The 22,881-nt window shown below is 45.0% G+C and overlaps 1 protein-coding gene across 2 annotated transcripts in view; it reads right to left on the bottom strand.

Annotated features, from left to right (window-relative positions):
- The window catches only part of LOC147906301 (Peptidyl-tRNA hydrolase II (PTH2) family protein), a 40,593-nt gene that overhangs the window by 4,089 nt on the left and 13,623 nt on the right, over positions 1 to 22,881 (bottom strand). Inside the window, exons 5-6 of one of the 2 annotated variants that reach the window (XM_087384184.1) lie at positions 22,284 to 22,353; positions 12,459 to 12,485 (exon numbers count right to left, since the gene is read on the bottom strand). In XM_087384184.1, the coding sequence (XP_087240310.1) occupies positions 12,459 to 12,485; positions 22,284 to 22,353 (97 nt within the window). The remainder of the gene's footprint in view (positions 1 to 12,458; positions 12,486 to 22,283; positions 22,354 to 22,881) is intronic. The other variant, XM_087384191.1, reaches the window with a different exon arrangement.

The following is a 22,881-nucleotide window of genomic DNA, read 5'->3' as shown; positions in this document are numbered from 1 at the left end:
TCTGCGATGTCAAACTCATCTCCACAACCTTGCTTTGCATGCCACTTTCAATGATCGAGGCCATTATGCCAGGTCGGCTCACCCGAACTTGGTTGGGTTGGGTTGATTGGTTGACCCACACTGCTTGGGGCACACTGCTTGGGGCCCAGTTTGGGCACTCAACCCAGTCCTACCAGCTTACCTAGACAAGCTGTGTTGGATATACAGAGTTTTAGGTGTCAGTCTAGAAGTTTATGTGAGTTTTTGTGTTTTGGTCATTTTAGGGTTTGTCTCCAACCCTAATTTTCTAAGCTCCATTATCAAGACCCACTATAGCTCTAGCTCAACCCATCAGGATGACACTCATTAAACTGTTACCCATAACCTCACCAGTTCTATCATACTGACCCACTTCGTTAGGGTTAAGGTTTCGTAACCCTAACCTATATGAGTCATTGTATTGAATCATTTTCTCATTATGCAATACATGAATTTAATTCGTGTGCTCTCTTGCTTTCCCCTTTGAAACCTTATTTCTAACATGGTATCATAGCAGGTTCGAGACCTACCTCCAACCTACCTCAGCGTCTCCTTCACTTCCCCTCTCTCCCGTCACGCTCTCCACCCTTCGAGAACACTTTTGTTGCAAAAACTTGGTCTTTTATCGCTGGGGGTCGCTGTCTTAGGTCGTTTATAGTTGTCATGAGGACGTGAAAAGTGATGTAAAGTATCTTCGTAACTCAACCTATGCTTAACCCAAGGTTAACCATGGTTAAGTGTTGTAATGGTTTGGTCGTGAGGGACTGGCTAGAGGATGTGCACACTTCCTAGAAGTTCCTAGGACTAAAGTCTAGGTGCACCACTAGGTCCTAGGAGCAAGGCAAAGGCTTTAAAAGAGGGGTCTAAAAGTTGGGCCCAAGGACAACCAACGTTGTCCTTGGTATGGGGGTTAGGACTTTAATGAAGGGACAAATGGCAAGGAGGAGGTGCCAGTTGTCATGCATGTGTATGCATGCCCTTCCCCCATCTTCCATCTCTCTCCCCTCACTCTCCCACAGGTGTTCGACGTCTTCATTTGTTCTTGTGCAGTTTTTGAGCTCGTTGAGCTGTTTCAAGCCTGTTTCAGCCGTTTTAAGCCTGTTTTGGCTGTTCCTAGGCTAGTACGCACTTCTAGGAAGTGCTAGAAGTCATTTTTTGAACTTTTCAAAAATTTTCGTATGGATTGTATAGGCATCCGTACGGGCTGTACGGACATCCGTACGGGCGTGTGCAGCTGCCTCCCAACAGGTGCCCAGGGTTGTCTTTTGCTTAGTTGGACCTTTCTGCACGTGTTTCTGGCTACGTGGTGGCTTCTGGAGCTATTCTAGACCAGTACAGGCTGCAGGAGGAACTTTCCCTGTTGCTTCTGGCACCCTCTCTTAGAAGGACTCAGGCACAGATCCCGAGGCAATCATTTCGGGACAAATCTATGGACCATCTTTCCTCTACAGCTCTTTCTTGTTCACCCTCCGCTCTCTACCTTCATTTCTCTCTTCTCCTGATTGCTGGAAGACACCTGCACCCTGCGGGGAGCGTGGACAGAGGATAGGTGCGAGGAAGGAGCTCGCCCCTCTGCCAAAGATAGCAGGAGTTGGTTCCAAGTTCTGTTTCTCCTTGTTCTTTCTTGCTTTGCAGCTTTTTGCAATGCATGCGTGTTGTTTGCAGTTCTTTCCGGACTCCTACAAGTTCTAGCAAGCACCCGGAGGCAAGGGTGATCCTGTGGAAGGCCGAAGGACAGTGTGGATGCATGTGATAGCCTTGAGGATGCCTTGAGCTCAGTTTGCCAGTGGTTTGAATGCATGAATGCCTCTAAGTTGGGTCAGATCAGAAGTGAAGCCTGAGTATGCCTTGCCAGTGGGAATTCTAGTGGTGCACTTGGATTAGATGCCTTGAAGACAAGTAGAGAATTTGCAGAGAGGAGCAGTGCAGGGCTGAACCCCTGTTGTAAAGCATTTCCATTCAGAAGCATCAAATAAATACCGTAAGGGGCGCCAAGGCATTTGGGGCCAGTGGGTGCATTGTGTACTATTTTCATTGAGCAGGGGCATTCTAGCCTCACCTTTGTTGTTGTTGAAGCTTGTTTCTAAGTCGTGCTAAGTGATTGAAGTGACTGAAGCTTGCATTGTGGCCATTTATGAGTAGAAGAAGATAACTGCCCGTTTGTTTATCGAAGGCCGGTTTCAATGGCAGCCTGTTTTCGACCCAAGAAGCGCTCGTGGAGGCTTCTCCCAAATAGGCGACTGTTCCTAGGGCCTTGGGGTGCAGCTCCAAGGCATGTCTCAGAAAAGGCAGCCTGTTTTGAACCTGTTTTTTACCTGTGACAGCATCTTCTCCTTGCTTCAGTCCTAGACACCTACTTTCGTGCACTCCCGGGGCTTTCTCTTGGAAAGGTGACTGCTCTTTTTGCTGTTTCTGTCTGCTGCAGCACCTCCTTCTACCAGTCGACTTATCTACAGCAGGTTTCGGGTGTTTCGAATCATTTTGAGTAAGGTTTTGGGGCTGTTTTGACAGCCAGGCACTCCTACTAGTGAGCCCCCTCGAAGGCGACTCCTTTCTTGCAGAAAAACAGGTCTGCATCGGCAGATTTGTTGTCAGAATTTGTTTTCCCTTAAAAAAGACTTCTATTAAGTATGAAAAATACCTGCATGAGCAAGCTCAAAGCGGAAATACATCATGCTGTGCATGAGGAAACCCCCTTAAAATAGGGAATACGACTTTCAGTTTGTTGTTCACCATGTGAGCTCGATTGGCTCCTCTGGAGCTCCGTTGGTTGTAGAGGTAATTTGGTCTTTACCATTCCATGGAGTGCTTTCACGCCCAAGGAGGTTTTGCAGTCTGAATGTTTGGTTTGGGTTCATTTCCCGAACATTAATGAGTTGCTTGGATTTTGAGGAGATATTTTGTATTCGTCCGATTCAACCGAAAAGGTCGTCACCATACTTTGGGACAGAAGAAAGGAAAGTATTTGTTACTGCTAAATGGTTAGAAAGTGTTTGTGGAGGTGCATTTTGGCGACATGTTTTCAGATGCGTGTTATTTGTGTAAGAGATGTGGTCATTTTGCAAGGGATTGTCTATCCGGAAATGGAGCTGGCTGGGAGGTATTGGAGGCATCTATTGACACATGCAACCCGAGGAATGTTGAAAAGAAAGATAGCATCAGTGAGATACAAGCAAAAGGAGTGACACATAACAATTACAGAAGGGTGAAATGTCGAAGCAAGTGCTACATGATAGTCCAAAGCAAAGCGATGGTGTGGAAAGAACCTCAAGATCTCTAGTGAGGAATCGAGGGTGGAGACTCCGTTGTCAAAAGGGTAAGCAGTGGCTGACGACAACAACAGAATAGTGGAATGGAGAGAACTCTCAAGCCACAGGTCCAAAAATGAGGTGGCAGCATGTAGAAAGAGTCCGCCAAAGCGAGTGTCAATAAAAAGGTTTCACTTGGGCCACTAAGGGTAGGGTACAAAAAGGTAGTGCATTTGTTAATGTATTTGCCCCATTGGCCAAGGAGATGGAATAAGGCAGTGCTCTTGATGATGAGCAAGCATTCAACATTCTCTTTTCCCATCATCACGTCGACATGGAATGTGAAACGAATATGCTCTAGATGGAAACAGAGTTTGGTGAAAAGGATATTGCATGCATGCAAGTCAGACATTTGGGCGATTAAGGAGCTGGAAAAATGAGACCAGACTTGGAAGGGCTAGAGGTACTAGCCTACAAGTTATTCAGCAACAACTATCTCTTTACCGAGAAGGGGGAAACTGCTCTCTTGATCAAGGAGACCTTGAATCTTGTGCCCGTCTACATATATGATCCTACTTGTAGAGATTTAGCATGTGGGCTCAACAAAAGGGTTCTTAACCCATTTTTAAAGAGCAAAAACTCAAAATGAGCTCGAAAGAAACCAAGGTTGAGGCTGAAAGTGCCACCTCAACCCTGCTATAGTCTCTAAGAAAAAGGGAGAACCCCTCCATTCTCTATCAGTGTCAGCCCAAATACTGGCTAGGGTGTGCGAGGGATGGACTTGATATCCGTCTAAGGCCTCTGTGCATCTAGCCCTCCAAATCTGCCAAGTAGTAATGCTAGCCATTATCTCCCAAGCAGTATCCCCATCAGCATGTACTGGTCTATAGCGGAAGATAGGCACATCCTCCAAAGAGCAAGTATCGACTAGGTGACGTCAAATCGATAAGGACCAAGAAGCATCATGCCACTCATAGAAGACCTGAGGGCTTGACAAGGAGAGCCAAGCCACTGATCCCCATGTCATGAAGAAACGAGAAGGAGCAAAAGTACTAAGAACCTTGGCAATTCCCATCAAAATGGCTCTCACATGCCTGCAGTCCAATAGACAATGATGAATTGACTTATCAACAAACGAGAACCTAGGACAAGTGGGGTCTGCCCCAACACCTCTTCACTGCAATCCCTCCATGAATAGAAAGCCAAAAAAATAGAGTGACCTTTCTATTCTTCAGGATCTCCAAAGCCTCCACCAGAAGACCCTCTGCAAATCAGTGGAAATGTGATATGAGGGGCCCTAGAAGGTCTCCAACCTCTACAGCTGATCAAAAACTTCCTGGCGTTACTAACCATGTAACCAAAAAAAAAGAAAGCTCTTCTCTTGGTTCCTTGCAACAATCCATTCCCACTCTCTGGGGTCCCACTGAAGAAACTTTATGGGGACTCCTCCAAAGAGCCACAACGTCCAAGAACCCGGAAGAGAAAGACGAGGGCTGGGATCAATTTGCCATGCAAAGTCCTTGCCCTGATCCAAAAAGCCTATGATCCTAATAGGCTGAAAAGGCATGCCCAAAAGAATATCCTCTAAAGAAATAACCAGCATGCCACTTGCATGTACATCAAAAAAACCAAGGCATCCTCGTGTGCTCCCAAAAAAGCTATAACCTGGAGAGGAATGCATGTCCTCGAGAAAGCCCCCATCCACACGGAACAAACGACGGGCCTGTCATCTGTATCCACCCAATCAAGGGGAAGGGCTGCATCAATCTGAAGTATCCTCCCTGCACATCCTCTAACCGTTTGCTGTTGACAAACTGCTGGAAGCCTCTTGATGTCTTTCCAAGAACCTACGGAGGCGGCAAGGCCTCTCTCCTACCTGGACCACTGCATATAGTGGAGAAATACCAAGCTGCCTACCATGTTCATCAAGTATACTGTCATTCCACATAATCAGAGAGGAACTCTCCAAAGGGTACTTCTGAAGCTGGCCCAAGCCTTTAGAATCACAACCGTAAGCGGGGAGGAAGGAGACTTGAGACGGGCTGAGGTGAAGATCCATCTGGTGCTGTCCATCCAATCTCCCCCTGAGGAGGGGCTGCAAGCCTGAATACGGTAAATGAAGAAATTTTTCCAAGGCTCATCCCTAGGCATAAGTCTTCCAACCACAAACTTGCAAAGCATGGCCCTACATTTGCAAGTCTGGATGTATGATGTTTAGAACCCCCTCCCGTGTGGGAAGGATCAAGGTGTCCCAAGCTACTCTGGCAACATGATTGCCAGCGTATGATCACGTTCGATGCGTATCATTCAATATTAGTGCGGTACTAAACGACCTAAAAAATCTTAGGCATATGACCGATGGTACGTTCGATACCCCCAAAAAAAAAACAAAGATTTTAGAGTTTTGGAGTAGGTACTTGTACAAGCTTTAAAACTTGTACAAACATGTTATATAGGTGCTTGATGGAGATAAAGAGGGAGAGAGATGGAGATGCTTGATGCAGCTTGAGCCTTGTCACTTATTGGAGATGGAGAGGGCAAAGTCGAGAGGTAGATGCTTAGTGTGAGATCATAGTGAGGAGAGAGGGGGTTTATATGGAACCTTGCCACTTGGGAGGCCCAAAATCAGCTTGGCAGAACCACCACCAATAACAAAACGCCATCAGAAACAAACGAACGCAAAACCCCAAAAAAAAAAACGAACATAACGTATGGATCGAACGGTACAGTACGGTACGTACGTCGAATGAAGGCAACCATGTCTGGCAATAGTGTCTAAAGTCCCATCTAGCCCGCTCCATACAAATTCATGATAGGCCTTATGAGCCAAGTGATACAATCTTTGAAACTGCACCAACAGGAGCACACATAGCAGGTTGTGGCCAACAAAACCTGGTTCACAACCACCACTCTGGATGCAAGGTCCAGTCTAGCTGAACTCCAAAAAAGGAGTTTCCTCCTAATGCTCTCCAACACAAGAGCAAACTGTTGCGAAGAAGAGATACCCAAATGACGTGGCATCCTAGGTATCTGACTGACACCCCCCTCTGAATCCATGTGAAATCCAAATCAGCCCCCCAATCTAGAGTGTCATCGTCACAGATCCAAAAGCCATTGGACTTGTTCCAATTGATGTGAGCACCTACTGCAATACAAAACAAATAGCTTTCCTAAAGGAAGTGAGAGGGAGAGGCCTCCAAGAAGATAGCAGTGTCATCAGCTAACTCGTAATCCACGAGGTCCTCTTCCCGTCTGAGCGGAAGTATGAGCCCAAGAATGTCAGCTCAAGACCTAAGAAAAATGCTCATAGCCTCAGCCACAAAGAGAAAAAGAAAAGAGGCAAGAGGGAATCCTTGATGGACTGATCTAGAAATATGAAACCCGTCTCCCCTAACCCCTCCTATGAGCACCTGGCTGCGGGCTCACCTGTACAAGGCTGAGACCCCTCTCATCCATGAATCTAAAAATTCAAAGTGATGAAGGGTGCCTCCAAGAAGTCCCAATCTACCTTGTCATAGGCTTTTTCAAAGTCCAGGAGTAGAATTGCAAGATTTTGACCACTCTTCTGCATGGCCCACTCAGAAACTTTCAAAAGGAGAATATATTATAAAAAATGCTTCTGCCATGAACAAACCCTATCTACGTATCATGAATAAGATCAAGGAGAAAGGGATGCAACCGCAGGCACATTGCTTTCGCTAGGATTTTGTAACAAGTGCCCAATAGAGTGATGGGTCTCCATTGCGACACTAAATTTCTGTACTCCCCTTTTGGGATTACATGTATGAGACCCTCCATAAGTGAGCTGTCAGAATAATTTCGGGTGTCTTCTACAGCAAACCCTAACCCTAAAGGTTTGGTTTTTCAAGAAGATCGGAGCTTGTGTTGAAACAAACCTGTTTGATGCTGTTCTGACGGCTAGGACAGCATATCTTTGCTGATCTTAACCTTGCTACAGCAAACCCTAATTCCTGCAGCAAAAACCCTAATCTATAAACCCTAATTCTTGTCAGGGTTTCCAATAGCTATGAAGGTAAACAAGAATATGTTTGTGGTTGAGAAATTCAGCGGCACTAATTTCCCAACTTGGCAAACTAAACTTCCACTGCTTCTCATGCGAGATGGACTTTTGGGGCATTGTCAAAGGAACTAAACCAAGGCCCAAAGGAGAAGAGGGAACTCCAGCACTCAAGACTTGGGATGATAAGAATGACAAAGCACTTGCACATATTGGCTTGGTCCTCACAGATAGTCTTATTCACCATCTCGACCTCAACAAGACCGCCAAAGAAATATGGCACAAGTTGGATCAGCTCTTCGCCCACAAAATCAATAACTCCAAGGTATTTTTGAAGCAAAAGTTCTTTTCTTTGCGAGTGAATGAAGATCAACCTTTGATAGTACACTTTAGTACCTTGAGTTCTATCATCCACCAGCTTGAGGCTCTTGAAGCTCAAGTTGGTGACGATGATAAGAAAGCAGTTCTACTCACTAGCATTGAAGGCAATCGATAGACCGGACCTCGATCGTGCGTGCTCTGGTCCCTCTCCGTCTCACATGTGGAGTGTGTGTCTCTCGTCTAGCAGCATTGTGGCAGAGACTCACTCCATGATGCTCTCATCTTATCAAGCTCCTCTCCTTCAGCCTCCCTAGTAGTTGACTCTCGGATGCATAGAAATCTGTAACACGTGTCTGTGCTCTGTCGATCCCCGGTAGCCTGTGGCATCGCCTCCTGCTGCTCTCTGGTCTGTCGCATCAATATATCTCTTTGTCGTCGCATATCAATCAGATAGAGCCCAACACAAACCTAGTCGGGAAAATGAATCAACAGTGTAAGCGAACCAAAGCCATGCCCCTCTTTAAAGAGGCAGTGATATTGCCCTTGGATCTCATAGTAGATTGGGCAGACACATAGAAATTGTTCCTCTATCTCGATCTCCCCCATCCGGCATAGTCTGTAGATCCTCTGCTCCTAGGGTATGCCTATAGCTCTCCTTGCCTCAATCCTCAGCTGATGTGACGAGACACGCAACTGCCCGATGGCGATCCTCAATATATGTGAGACTCTCCTATCCTCGAGGTATTGAGGTCTGACGACGAGACCATACTCTGAGACCCTCAGGAACTGGTCATGGTAGAATTGGATCTTGGTGGGGAACTCCTCTCCTCCCCAAGCCCTAGACGTATGGAGCTGGAGAAGGTCCAACTGTATGATACAGTTGATCTCATCTCGTGGGATCATCTCGGGTGGTGCATCCATGCTGTACTGGAATGGGGGAAGTTTGTCCATCTGAATGCCGTGACTAACAAACAATATGGATATCCATGTGTACCATGCTATATTAACACCGGTCTCTGCGAGTCGCCTCCAATGCTAGCCTCAGTAATCTCCATTGGGGTAAGGCCCAGATTCTATGGAGGAAAGTCATTGTCTGAAAGATGGCGAGGGGTCATGGTGAACTCAGCCTGTATAATCTGATGAGAAACCGAGGGCTTACTTCAAATCATTCTGGATCCCATAATCACATGTAACCTCTCAAATCTCTTCCACTCTGTCGCTGAAATAACACTCCCCCATAAAGGTGTTGCAAACATGGCAGTCGGTCTCACCAACGTGTCAAAAAGCCAACCCTTTCGTTGGAGGCTCTTGGAAGTGTGCCTGGAAGCACGGCCTCTCTAGTCGGACTAGAGTACCCTGCCCTCGTGTGAGTCGTGCCATACCTGCATGGGTCATCGTGAAACTTGGTCCAGTGAACACTACCCCCAAATATGTGCAAGACTGCACTATCTCCACAAACTCGTCTTGCTATGTGAAGCTATGGCGACAGGACACTGGCACACACTCCTCACGAGGTATTGAAGTTCATAACCTTGGTTTTCCCAAGGTTAATTGTCAAGTCTCTCTCTCTCTTTTTTTTTTTTAAAGTCTCTCTCTTTGCAGAACATCTCCAAAGCCTCTAGATGTTTCTGCAATCCATCTGTTGAGGATGATATGAGGACTATGTCATTTGCGTACAACAGTATCTACACCATCAGGTCAGCCAGAAGTGAACCCTCTCCACCTAGACGATCTACAAAGGATGTAATCTCATCGATATAAAGCCCAAAGAGAGCCAATGAGAGAGGGCAGCCTTCCTTCACTCTGATAGTGCTCTCAACCCAATCTGATACACCACCAGAGCACGTGCCCCCCCTCTGATGGACTAATATAGACTCATAACCCCCCAGATCATGATCTCTTGGAGCTGCAACTTCTGTAACAACCTGATCAGGCGGGAACGTGGGAAAGTATCAAATGCCTTACGAAAGTCTACAAAGCAAGTGTAGACTTTCTGATGCTTCGACTTCGCCTCCTCAATGATAGCCCTCAAGGTGAAGATGTGGTCTAGGGTGGAGTGCTGTCTCCGAAAACCTGTATGCATAAGAGCCCACTACCCGCGACTCTCTGTGTGGTTGTCGATCTCCCTCTCTAGTACCGACCCATATATCTTAGCTAGAGTGGCCAATCATAAGAGTGTGGTAGTTCCCAGTGTCCATGGGATCACCTGCCTTGTGTATCAATACTATGGTGGTAGTGCTCCATGTAGGCAAGAAGCCATGGCATACGGCATGGTTGAACAACTGTGCTAGAATCGGAGTCAAGACCTCCTGTCCATGTGCAAAGCGCTCAGTGCGTAGTCCCTCATGATCTAGTGATCTCAGGTTATGAAACTGGAGAAGGGCAGCCCGTACATTCTATGCAGTAAACAAGTGACACATAGTGGGTCTGGGCATAGAGGACATATTAGGTGGTGCTTGACCTGAGACATCATAGAGAGAGCATGCATATGTATGCTAGACTATTGATTTGTGATGGGAATGGGCGACTTCCCCTCCGACAAGATCCCCCATCCCGTAGTAGGATCTTCTCCGCAAAAAGATTCAACCACCTCATCCATCCTGTGTATGAGGAAATCCCGCTTCTTACGCCGAGTCACTCGGCGTGACATCCGTTGTGCCTCTGGTGAAGTCAAATGTCCCAGTGCTCGTTCACCTGTGAGGTGGGCTCTTATCTTTTTGCACTCATCGTATCCCACTGTCTCCCCTCATCTTCTTTCTATGGGATGATTCCCACATATATCCCCTCACTATCGGCAGCCCTCTCTCTAGGCTTTCATGGGTCTCGGTGTAGAAAATCATGTCGCTATCAGTGTATATTTCCAAGAAACCCCAAGATCGGACCAAAGGGTACCATTGCAATTCCACACTGCTATTCTCAGCCCCCTTTGTGTCCTCATCTCCTAGATCTGAAACCGTCATGTGCTGTGCATCTTCCCCTCTTCTATTTCTTCCCTTTCATCTGTTCTACTCTCTCTCTCATAATCACTTTCCCGACTCTGTAGGCAGCCCATTTACCTGCATCTCTTGCTGCCATAACACGAACCCTTCCCTCTCCGGTGCTCCTGCTGTAGCAATGTGAGGTCATCGTCCAAGTACATTCTTGTCCCTTTTAGGGTGGCCTCAAGCTCATGAGGGTAGACTTGTCCATTGCTCTTTGGAATTTCATTATAAGGGGTCTTGTTGAAGCCTCAACTTTGCCAACTCTCCATGTTGTCTCGCATGTGAGGTTGACTCCCATCTTGGTTAAACAAGGTTTTGGCATCTGACATAGGGGTATCTCCAACTGTTAAGCCTCTAACCAAGACATTCAAAGCCTTGCTGCTCCTCTTTTCTTCCTCCACAGCCTCAGAGATGATCTCTTTCTTGGGGGTTGCCGCACCCATTCTTCCATTCTAACATATCTGCTTTCCCTTTGGTGATTTGTTGTGTAAACTCAGCATGCTTTCCTTGTATGGTTGTCTGCAAGGCTGCCATCTCCTTCTTGAGCTTCTCATTCTCAAATTTCAGTTCTTCCATTGCCTTGTGTGCCTCTTTCGGTGTTCCTTGCATGGTCTCTTAGTTGCTGTAATTCTGTCCCCATAGCTTGCATTTTGTCATTAAGGCTGGTCTTTTCAGTTTCCCATGTTGCCTTCTCCTTCTCCCACTCATCCTTCTTGTCTCTCTCCTTTCTCTATTCATCTTGCATACGCCCTCCTTGCTTCTTGATTTCATTGAGTGTCTTATAAACATGTGCTTTCTTTGTCATCAATGCCACATTGGTGGTCTCGAGGCTGTCTACTTTCTCAACCAAGGCCATACAGATTTTGCTAAGTTGAGTCAGAACCTCAGAGGTATTTTTGGGTGGTGACCCTGCCATGTAAGATGTCATTGCACTTCAAGAGCTTTTATATAGCCTCGTGTCGTCATTATCCACTGTATGAAGCTGTTCACTGTTTATTGCATATTCCAGAAATGAAAAGCCAGGTAGGTGCTGCCCCGGGGACCTTCAAGTGTGTTGGTAATCCTTCTCTGCCTTTTCTTTGACTTTCTACTGTCACATTCGCTGGTGGACCATTCCTCTCTTCACTTTCTTGGTGTTGATGCTGATGTTCTTGATTTTCTTGCTGTCCTTGCAAGTTTGGAGCTGGTGGGAGCTGCAAATTCGAAGTTTTGTTGGCTGCCCAAGCTCTGTTGGCCTGAGGGCTAGGTGGAGGTATGACAGGGGTCTCCCGGGGCCCGTGATGGCAGGCCTTGCAGGGATAGAGAGAGAGAGAGAGAGAGAGAGAGAGTTGGAAGCTAAACATCGGGTAAGAAAGAAGCATGCTATGAGAAATGACGGGGTGCCCAAGCCAAAAAAAGGGCAGCAGGAGGTAATCCAGATTAGGAAGGATCAAGAAGGGGCACAGCAGGAGAAAGGATGAGGCAGATAAGCATGAAGGAGAAGAAAGGGAAAGTAACATCCAGAGATAAAACCTTAAGAGCCAGTCTTTAGATAGACTGCTCCCTGCTAGTTAAAGGCATTGCTTTGCTTACATTTGAAACAGATAATCATAAACAGAAATAATGGTCCACTGTACATGTTTTTTTTCAATGACAAAGCCAGGACATTAGTACAATCAAAAGCTGACTATAAACCATTATTGATATCCTTTCGTTGCTAATTTACATCTGTTTCTAAATTCCTACACATGAGAAAATGTAATGCTGGAATGGCTAGCGATCTGCTTTCATACAGGAGTACAAACCGCCATTGCAAAGCCGCATGCATTGTGAAGGAAAAGTATATGGTCAAGTGGTATCTATATGAAGATAGGAGTACAGAAAACAGCTTACCCAATAAGCTCATGACCGTCCTTGAATCTGTAGTTTGAACATCAAGACGTTAGAGTTAACCTCAAGCTCGAGATTTCACAAAACTCTCTCTCCCTTAAACATCATTGCCACATTTCAACATCAGACCACTTTACACTGCAAACAAGTACACCTACAAAAAGTAGTCGACGATGCCAACAGCAGATCTCAGACATGTTCCAAGACACCAGCAGTCACAATGAGCCCGCAATGGGGCCCGTGCAGAGCTCAGAGTACTTATGACCGACACATGGCATGACACAAACTGCTCCGCACACATGGAGTCTTTTTTCTTATTGTTCTTAAGTTCTCCACTAGCTTCCTAAAGGTGTGAGACACCTCTAGCTCCCCCCATGGAGGGTTCCTCTCATGTTCTTTGGTCTCCTTGGTTCTGCAAACATTAATAAACCTTTCTTCTTTTTTTCCCTCTAATTTATATTTATATTTATTTATATACAAGTGTCAAGATTCAGCAGTGGTCAAAGCAAACTCCGATTCTAGCACATAGCCTTTTTGCCACCAATTTTGCCTTCTGTTCGTCGGCATTGTTATCTGCATGTGACCCCATTTGTAACTTATGATATGCTTGCCATGAGATATTCTTTTGATAAAGCAATGCCTATATGGCTTTTGGTCATTAGCTTTCATTAAGCCTTCCATGCTTAATGTTCAATCCCATTTGCAATTACCCCCCATATGAAGTGTTCAGTCACATAGTTATACTTTGTTCTAAAGTGAAAGACCACATTCCTGATTCAATCTTATGCTGATTGACTACATCATTTCCCTTAAAGGATCTATCTTTGTAATATATGTGTTTGCGCTTCATGTAAATGATCGGAAGGGAATTAATGTCAAGGTCCTAGGTGAGGGTTGATAGCACCAGACTAGATAGATCTAAGGCTAAGGGCCTAATGCGAAGATTGTGCCTAGGGGCAAAGGATTTAATGCATGCCAAGAGAGGGGTGAAATGTTGCATTAGGAAGGCCCTATATGGATGACATGTGGCATCTAGATCTATCTAGGGAGATGGGGCTTGTTGAGGCTAGAGAGAGAAGAGAAGGATTTTCACGTATGATTTTGTATCGGAATTTCTCTGTTTGCTCGTTAGCTTCAGCAAGATTTGGCTGGGAGGATATTCATGGTGCTGCTCCCGTGATCTGCAGCAGAAATTAGATATTAGTGCTTTACATTTGGTATCAGAGCCCAAGGCTACAAATTGGAGGGAACTGCATGATGATGACGAACGGGATGAGTAAGGCAACGTGAGCTCGAGGTGCAGGCCTGGACCGCCCTGGTGGCTAACGACGATAGCGTGGAGCGTAGGTTGCGAGTCGACCACTTGTGACCTTCACGTGATGGAAAAGGAAGGGATCGACTCCATGTGACGGACTGACCGTAAGGAAGTTGCTGACGATGCCCATGATCTATGACGGACGGAAGGTTTGTTGACAACCTTCCCGCTGTCGAGTCGTTGCTGGAGCGTGGGGATCCCGTAAGGCAGTGACGGACAGCAGGCCTGGAGCATAGGTGGAGTCGACAGCTGGTAATCTATGACGTGTTCCACGAATTAGGAAAGGGGGCTGTTGGCGCTCCCGTAACTACAACGAAATCAGAGAGGGGGTTGCCCGTGACGACGGACAGCAGCAGCTCGTGAACGGGGAGACTTTGCTGTGGGGTGAGGATTATTCGTGGTCTCCGGTCGAAAAAAAGAACCTTCGACGTTGATAGTCTGTGACTGATGCAGATCAATGGAAAGCCCAAGGGAAGGTGCTAGGAACGTGATTGCGACGGAAAGTGGGGCATAGTTGGAGCGGACGATAGCGTGGAGCGCTAGTCGACGAGCAGGTGGCCGTAATCAGGATGTGGGCAGCGAGTACGTGAGCGGTGATCTGGAGCGGACGATAGGCAAGGATAAGAGGCCACGCAAACACAGATCCGTATCGAGGGAAATCCAAGGCTGTGACTGCGGACTGTTAGCGGGATCTGCATGGAACCAAGAAGTGGTGAAATCGTTGATGACCAGGGAGCTCTCTTTGACCTCCATTAGTTTCGTGTTGTTTTTTTTTCTTCTCGATTTAGTCAGGTGATGCTCTACTTTCATAGACAGGATCTCGTGAGTGATCAGCCTGCATGAGGCTTTAATGTTGTAGCAGGGATAGATTATGCCTGTGCATATGCATGTGTGCTTCAGTTAGAGTCAGTTTGCAGGAATTTCCCTAGTATAGGGAAAAGCGCGGTCTGAGATATATGCCTGTGTTAAATGATCAGTGTGAATGTGGGATTGTAGGAATTCCCTAGTATAGGGAATTGTGTGAGACTGTTAGTACACTGAATTGTGTCAGCTTGTAAATACAGCTTTCTAGCGGTGTTTTTAAAAATAATAATAATAATAATAAATAATACAAATCAAAACAAAACAAAACAAAGCAAAGCGCCCATTGACCTAAATGGAAACAGAAGAAGGGGCTTCCAAGAGGGACCCTGGTGAATCAGGAGTCTGGCCGACCCAGCAGGTGTCGCGCCCAGTAGCTCACACTTTATCTGGCAAGATTGCATTGTTGGAGGATGCCTTGCAACAGTTGTTAGCGTAACAATTGCAGGCCAATGCAGGGCAGTCCGAACTTAGGAGAGTGATACACAGTATGTCTGCCAGACCTTCTTGAGAGGAGAAGGGAAAGGCTCCAATGGAACCGAAGTCTAGTGTCCATACGGTCGAGCCTAGGAAGGCTAAAGTGCCAAATATTGCCAATTACAGACCGGAAAAGTATTCTGGTCGGATGAACGACCGTAGCTCCGATGTCATTGAGACCTGGTTACACAAATGGGACGAGGCGTTCGCCATTTGTGAAATCAAAAATGACATCAAGAAGATCCGTAGGCCACCCACATGTTTAGTGAGGCAGCAGATCGGTGGTGGACTAAACAACAAAAAGATGGTATAGCATCCACTACCTGGGAGGGGTTTAAAAGAGAGTTCAGGAAACACTTCTTACCTCCTGACGAAGCATCCCGAGCTTGGGATCAATATAGGAACCTTCATCAGAGAAATTTATCAGTGGCAGAATACACTGATAAGTTTCGAGAGAGTGTAATGAAGGTTGACGAACCCCTGCCTCAATCAATCCAAATGAAAGATTTCATATTTGGATTGAATGATCGAATAAAAATGGAAGTTCGGGCTAAGTACGCGAACACGTTAGATGATGCAATAGCTATAGCCCTGAACTATGAGGATGCCAAGGGCAGCAAGCCAAGTGGGTTTGCACAGGTCGGAACCCAGTATGGGTATCCAAAGAAATCTGGGTTTAAGAAGAAGTTGACTAGTAGAGGGAGTGGTTCTCAGCCGAGTGGTCAAGCCAAGTAGGCGAAACCGGCTGAAACTCCTAAACCAAGTACCACCATTGGAGTGAAGAGGAAAGTAACCCCAATGGCAGCCTTGGTCCAAGTCTCCCTTGAACCCAGAACAACGGGAAAAAGCGAGGAAAGAAGGCTTATGTTTTGGTTGCCTTCAGCCTCATCAGTGGAAAGATTGTCCACGTAACAAAGATCGTCGGATGGCTGAGATGGTGATCTCAGAGTGCGACGTGGAGATGGAGGGAAGTCCCAGAGCGGAAGAGATGCAGATTCAGCTAGCGGGATCTTCTCAGAGGTTAGTACCTTGTTTGTTATGTGTGTCTGTTGCTAAGCTAGTGACGAGTGCACCTGATAACATCCTATCTAAGCCCGCAGCAACGGGGTATACAGCCTTTAATGATACGGAGTTAATTAAAATGAAAGGGCAAGTGGCCAATCATGATGTCATTGTGTTGTTTGACTCGGCGTCAACTCACAATGTGATTAACTCCAAGCTCGTGAAGAGGCTGAAATTAAAGACAAGTCCATCTGACTATGCGTATACAGTCAGGATGACAGATGGAAGTTCAACTGAAGTATGGGACCAAAGGGTTACCCAGTTGGAGCTTCGAATTCAGGACTATGCTGAGAAGCTTGATTTTGAAATGACCAAGCTTGCTCATGCGGATATAGACTTGGGTATGGCGTGGCATTCTAGGAAGAATCCAGCCATTGATTGGAAAAAGCACGTATATCAATTCAAGATGAATGATGTGCTTTATGTCTTGCGAGGTGAGAAAGATATACCTCAGGGACCGTTGGTTTCCGTGATGGAAATCCGAAAAGCTCAGGAAGAGTTTTTATTCCTTTGCACAGCATCGGTAGAGCCGGTTGATGATTCTTCGGCTAGCACTGATGTTGCGCAAAGTGGTGAGATGGCCAAGCTAGCTAATCTTATAACAGAGGAGTTCTCTGAATGTTTTAGGGATGAACTACCTTATGGGTTACCTCCAGAGCGGAATGTTCAGCATAAGATTGAACTGATCCCGGGGGCAGACCCTGTAAATAGACCTCCCTACAGAATGAGTTTTACTGAAGAGGCGGAGGTGCGTAGACAACTGAAAGAATACCTCAAGTTGGGGCAGATTCAACCAGTTTCTCACCTTTTGCTTCACCAGTGATATTAAAGAAGAAAAAGGATGATACGTTTCGCCTCTGTATAGATTACAGAGCATTGAATAATATCACTGTTAAGCACAGGTATCCGATGGCTCGGATTGATGATTTGCTAGATGCATTACATGGAGCCGTGGTTTTCAGCAAGATAAATCTTAAGTGTGGCTACCATCAGATCCGGATTAGAGCCGAGGATGTGCATAAAACCGCTTTCAAAAGCAGGTTTGGTCACTATGAGTTTTTGGTAATGCCCTTTGGACTTACCAATGCTCCAGCGACATTCGTCATGCTTATGAACGATTTACTACGTCCGTATATCCAAAAGTTTGTAGTACATTTTATTGACGATATCTTGATATTCAGTAAAAGTATTACTGAGCATCGTGAACACTTAAGAGTAGTGTTCAGTATTTTGAGGAAAGCCAGTCTTTATGTAAATAAAAAGAAAACTATACTGTGTATGGTTAGGCTTGAATATTTAGGATTCATAATTACTTTACAGGGGGTAGAAATGGATCTGAAGAAAGTGGCTGCGATACTGACTTGGCCAATCCCTCAGAGTCTGACCGCGTTGCGATCGTTCTTGGGATTTGTCCAGTTTTATAGAAGGCATATCAAAGGATATTCCGGAATAGTATCGCCATTGACTGATCTGACCTCAGATAAAGTACCTTTTATTTGGGGACAGAATCAACAAGAAAGTTTTAACACCATAAAACAAGCTGTGGTCTCAGGACCGGTATTAAAAATAGTTGATCCCCAGAAACCGTTGTTCCTAGAAACCAATGCAAGTGGCATTGCGGTAGGAGCAGTTCTCCTTCAAGAGGGAAAGCCAGTAGCCTTTGAAAGCAAGAAGCTTTCTCCCTCTCAAAGGAATTGGCCGACTCATGAATTGGAGTTATATGCTGTTATCCATGCTTTGAAAACATGGAGGCATTATCTGTATGGTTCAGAGTTTTATGTGGATGTGGATCATGATACTCTGAAACATTTTAGTAAACAGCCTGACTTGAGGGACCGCCAAGCTAGGTGGGCAGAGCTCATGCAGGAGTTTAATTTAACGATTCGGTACCGAAGAGGAAAAGACAATAAGGTTGCTGATGCGTTGTCTCGCATTATGCATAACCTGAGTTTCACGGTATTAGAGAGTGCTCTAATAACCGAGATTAGAGAAACTCAAAAGGTGGACGAGTTTGTCCAGAGCTTATGGCCTAAGGCTCATGTGTTAAAACCCGGGGAAAATGAAAAGGATGACCTGGCATCCAGAAAAGGCCAAACTTATGCAAGATATACCATAAGGGATGGTATGCTGAAAAGGAATGGCAAGGTAGTAGTACCTAGTCAGAATGATCTCAGGCAGAGAGTCATTCGACAGTGCCATGATAGCCCATGTGCGGGACATCCAGGGGTAGAAAAGACATATGATCTCGTGAAGCGAGATTTCTTTTGGCCAAAGATGAAAAAGCATATTCATGAATATGTGACACGGTGTTTCCCGTGTCAGGTAAGTAAGGCCGAGTGGGTGAAGCCACCCGGACTTCTACAGCCCTTGGAGATACCACTAAGTAAGTGGGAGAGCATTTCCATGGACTTTATTGTAGGGCTGCCTACGACACAAGGAGGGTATGATTCTATCCTTATGGTGGTTGATCGTCTACCCAAGATGGCTCACTTCATTCCGACTAGAGAGTCTGTTAGTGCCCCGCAAGTGGCGGATTTGTTTATTAGACATATATTTCGTCTGCATGGATTGCCTAGATCCATAGTGTCAGACAGAGATGTCAGATTTACCGGTCATTTTTGGACAGCGGTATTTGAGACACTAAGGACTGAGTTGGAAATGAGTAGTGGGGATCATCTTGAGACGGATGGTCAGACGGAGAGAGTCAACCAGACTTAAGAGGATATGCTGAGAGCATATGTGTCATTGAGGCAACATACATGGGACAAGTGGTTGCCATTGTTGGAGTTTGCCTACAATGATAGAAAACATTCCTCTATAAGGTTCAGTCCGTTTGAGCTGAACTATGGTTATAGACCAGCAAATCCAACTATAGTTGGAGTACCTCAAAAAGTGCCTAGTGCCGCGAACTTTGTAGTTCAGATGCGGGAGATGCTAGCACTTGCGAGAGCTAATATCCACCAGGCTATGGATAGAGCCAAGGTGTATGCGGATGAAAACCGGTCTATAAGAGTATTTAAGGAAGGAGAAAAAGTTTTTCTCAAAGTTTCTTTGCACTCGAAGTCGTTGACTTCAGGAGAGTGTGCTAAGTTATCACCTCGATACTGTGGGCCGTGGTTAATTCTAAAGAGAATAGGCAGTGTAGCCTATAAATTAGAATTGCCACAGGGATGTAAGGTGCACCCGGTTTTTCATGTTTCGCGCTTAAAGAAATTTTTACATTCAGGTGACTCAGTAATCGAAGGTGTGGTTTTATTTCAGGAGATAGAGGATAATGCGCGGCGCAAACCAACAAGAATCCTGGACCGAGGAACAATGCAAATACGAAATCGGAAGATACCCACGGTGTTGGTTGCATGGCATGGTCAGCCTCTATCCGAAGCTACCTGGGAATCCGTATATCAGTTGCGGAGAGTGTTCCCAGATTTTATCATCGAGGACGCTGATGTCTGAAGAGGGAAGGAATGTTACGCTCTAGCCGAGGTAGCATGACCTCGGAAGAATCAGTCGACATTTCCCTTAAAGGATCTATCTTTGTAATATATGTGTTTGCGCTTCATGTAAATGATCGGAAGGGAATTAATGTCAAGGTCCTAGGTGAGGGTTGATAGCACCAGACTAGATAGATCTAAGGCTAAGGGCCTAATGCGAAGATTGTGCCTAGGGGCAAAGGATTTAATGCATCCCAAGAGAGGGGTGAAATGTTGCATTAGGAAGGCCCTATATGAATGACATGTGGCATCTAGATCTATCTAGGGAGATGGGGCTTGTTGAGGCTAGAGAGAGAAGAGAAGGATTTTCACGTATGATTTTGTATCGGAATTTCTCTGTCTGCTTGTTAGCTTCAGCAAGATTTGGCTGGGAGGATATTCATGGTGCTGCTCCCGTGATCTGCAGCAGAAATTAGATATTAGTGCTTTACACAAAGCACCCCAAGTGCTCCGGTTGTCATCAATTTGTATTTTGTTCCATTCATAAAAGCAAGACAGTAGCCTTCTTTTCACTAATCATGATATAGGACCTTGCACTAAGAAGAATGCATCCCCTATTCACTTTTAGTCACACAGATCTGCAGCATAATCATTATCACACTATCCCTGTCAACATGTTTGCTATATTACCCACTTGTCAAAGGTCATTCGAGCTTTTCTTGGGAGTGTGACATGAATTCCAAATTCTATTAGCCCATTTAAGTATTCAAGCACCCTCTTTGTTGTCCAGTTCTAGACCTGTGTATCAAAAGAGACTTCAACTTAGCCCTGGTCAGGTATCATTTGAGACCTCTGGAGAAGACATGGGTGCATTGGATAAGCAGTATCAAAAACTGCAAACATGTGTCCTACCCACCATGAAGGACTAAGCTTTTCTGCTGCGTATGTGGTTTTCTAGGAAATGTTTTGTTTCAAAAAGCAATCCTTTATTTAGAGAAATAGCTTCGTCACCCAAAAACGTTCTGAAACATGAAACGTTTCAAAACCTCATAAAAAGTAAAGTACATTTCCAAATTTTAGCCCAAGGAGCTAAAAACATGCAGAATATGGCTTGCAAGTTGAAAGAAAGAGGCGCACAAAGACTCAACACAGGTCTTAAGTCGATTTGAAAATGAGAACTACTTTCATTACCAATCATTCAAGAATTCTCAACCTTGAGAATTTTAGAGACCAACCTATGGATGTAGCATATGACCCATTACAAGTTATAACATACAGATATTGTCACTCCTACTATAGATCATAAAAAGTAACGTTTGGGAGAAGTACTGACTGGCAAATTTTAATTCTTGACTCCCAAGTTATATGAAAGGCCTCATGTCTATCCTCGATTCTCCAGCTCCCCTCGCTACAATCCCAACAAGGTACACAGAATAATATATGAAACATAAGAGATATGATAACTAGACACCTTCCATGAGGCCGATGCATTGAAAGCAATGAGCCCTCAAATTTCGTAGATGGTGACATCTTGGATCTGATCACCCTCCAAGCCAAGGCTTACCTAGGACTAGTCTCAAACATGTTGTGAAGGGTTAAGACTAAAATTATATATACATGGATGCAATAATCAAGTCAATGGAAAGGAACAGCAATGCTCGAGTCCTACCTTGATGCACCTGTTACCATAAATCTCTATCCTAACCACTACTGCAGATCACGGGAGTAGCACCTCTCTTGTCCACCCAGCCAAACTGCCAAACTTCAAGCATGAGAGAGAGAGAGAACTATTACGAAATCACGTAAATTGCAATTCTTCATTCTCTCACAAGCCTTGACAGACCCCAATTCCCTAGATAGATCTAGATGCCACATGTCATCCATATAGGGCCTTTCTAATGCAACATTTCACCCCTCTCTTGGGATGCATTTAATTCCTTGCCCCTAGGCACATTCTTTGCACTAGGCCCCTGGTCTCAGATCTATCTAGTCCGGTGCTATCAGCCCTCACCTAGGACCTTGACATTAATCCCTCCCGATCATTTACATAAAGCGCAAACACATATATTACAAAGATAGATCCTATAAGGGAAATGTCGACTGATTCTTCCGAGGTCATGCTACCTCGGCTAGAGCGTAACAGCACCACCTGCAGATCAGTACATTCAACCATTTGGCATTTTTTTGGCTTTCTTTTGATTGACTGCCACTTTACAGTATCTTAGTGCAAGTCTATCCCATTGCTTACTATTCTTGTCCAAGTAGAATTGGCATGGCACTTTTTGGCATCAGTCTTTCTGCACAATCTTTTGTGGTTGCTTAGTTTCTTTGGATGAAGGCCATCCCAACACCAGTTTCGGTTCATCTATGTTACTGTACAAAAAGGCATGATGAGATAGGCTCCTTATAAGCTCTTAGAGTATTTAAAACTCCTAATTAAATGTACCAAGCCACTTTTCAGAGATCTGTAATTTTAGTGTTTCTCAACCAATGACATTTTCAAGTGATCACTTGTATATTCCCCATCCTTGCCTACAAAAAAAATCAATATGTCTCGATTCTCTTTAACTGTGTATTTTTATATTATGTCACATGCATGCTTTTATTTCAAAGTATAGTAACATTATAATAACAGATAATTCAAAATAGACAGTTCTCTGGTCATAAGCAAAAGGTCCATACTTGGAGCAATTTGAGTCTTCCCTGCATCTATTGTTATGTGTGACGCCAACTTCAAATTCTTTGCTTTAGCCTGCAGAATATGACAACGTAAAGGTACCATGTATAAATCAATCTTATTGTGTAGGTGTAGCATCCATTTGCATTAAAAATTGGTAGCTATTGTCTCAAGCATGCACGTGCACAGGAGCATGCAGCTGAGAGCAACGACTTGCATAAACATCAAACATAATTTGAAAAGAGGGGGAGAGAGAGAGAGAGAGAGAGGTCTACCATTTGCCCAAAAAGAAAAAAGAAAAAGGAAAAAGAGAGAGAGAGGGAGATAGTCTATCAACAAATAGAAGAGGAAGTATACAAGGAGTGTTTCCTTTAAAAATTACCAAAGAGTTTGCCTCCTGAGAAACCAAAGACTTTAACCATAGGTTTCATTTATTGAAGTACATCCCCGATCAGACAGCGTTACCCAGAGAGCAAGTCACAATAGCAGCAGAGTCCCACCCCCTCTGTTCTTTACTCCCCCTTTCTTCTTCCCGCTCCTAGCAAGCAGTGGGTCTTGTATGACAAAGGGGTTTGTGATCCATTTGGTCCGCCAAAGGGGCTC

The sequence above is a fragment of the Dipteris shenzhenensis genome, chromosome 1 (genome assembly GCF_047967505.1).
Source record: "Dipteris shenzhenensis isolate YYH24624 ecotype China chromosome 1, Dip_SZ_1.0, whole genome shotgun sequence".
Taxonomy (NCBI): domain Eukaryota; kingdom Viridiplantae; phylum Streptophyta; class Polypodiopsida; order Gleicheniales; family Dipteridaceae; genus Dipteris; species Dipteris shenzhenensis.
Note: the sequence above shows the minus strand (reverse complement) of the source record. Positions and strands in the feature narration are given on the sequence as shown.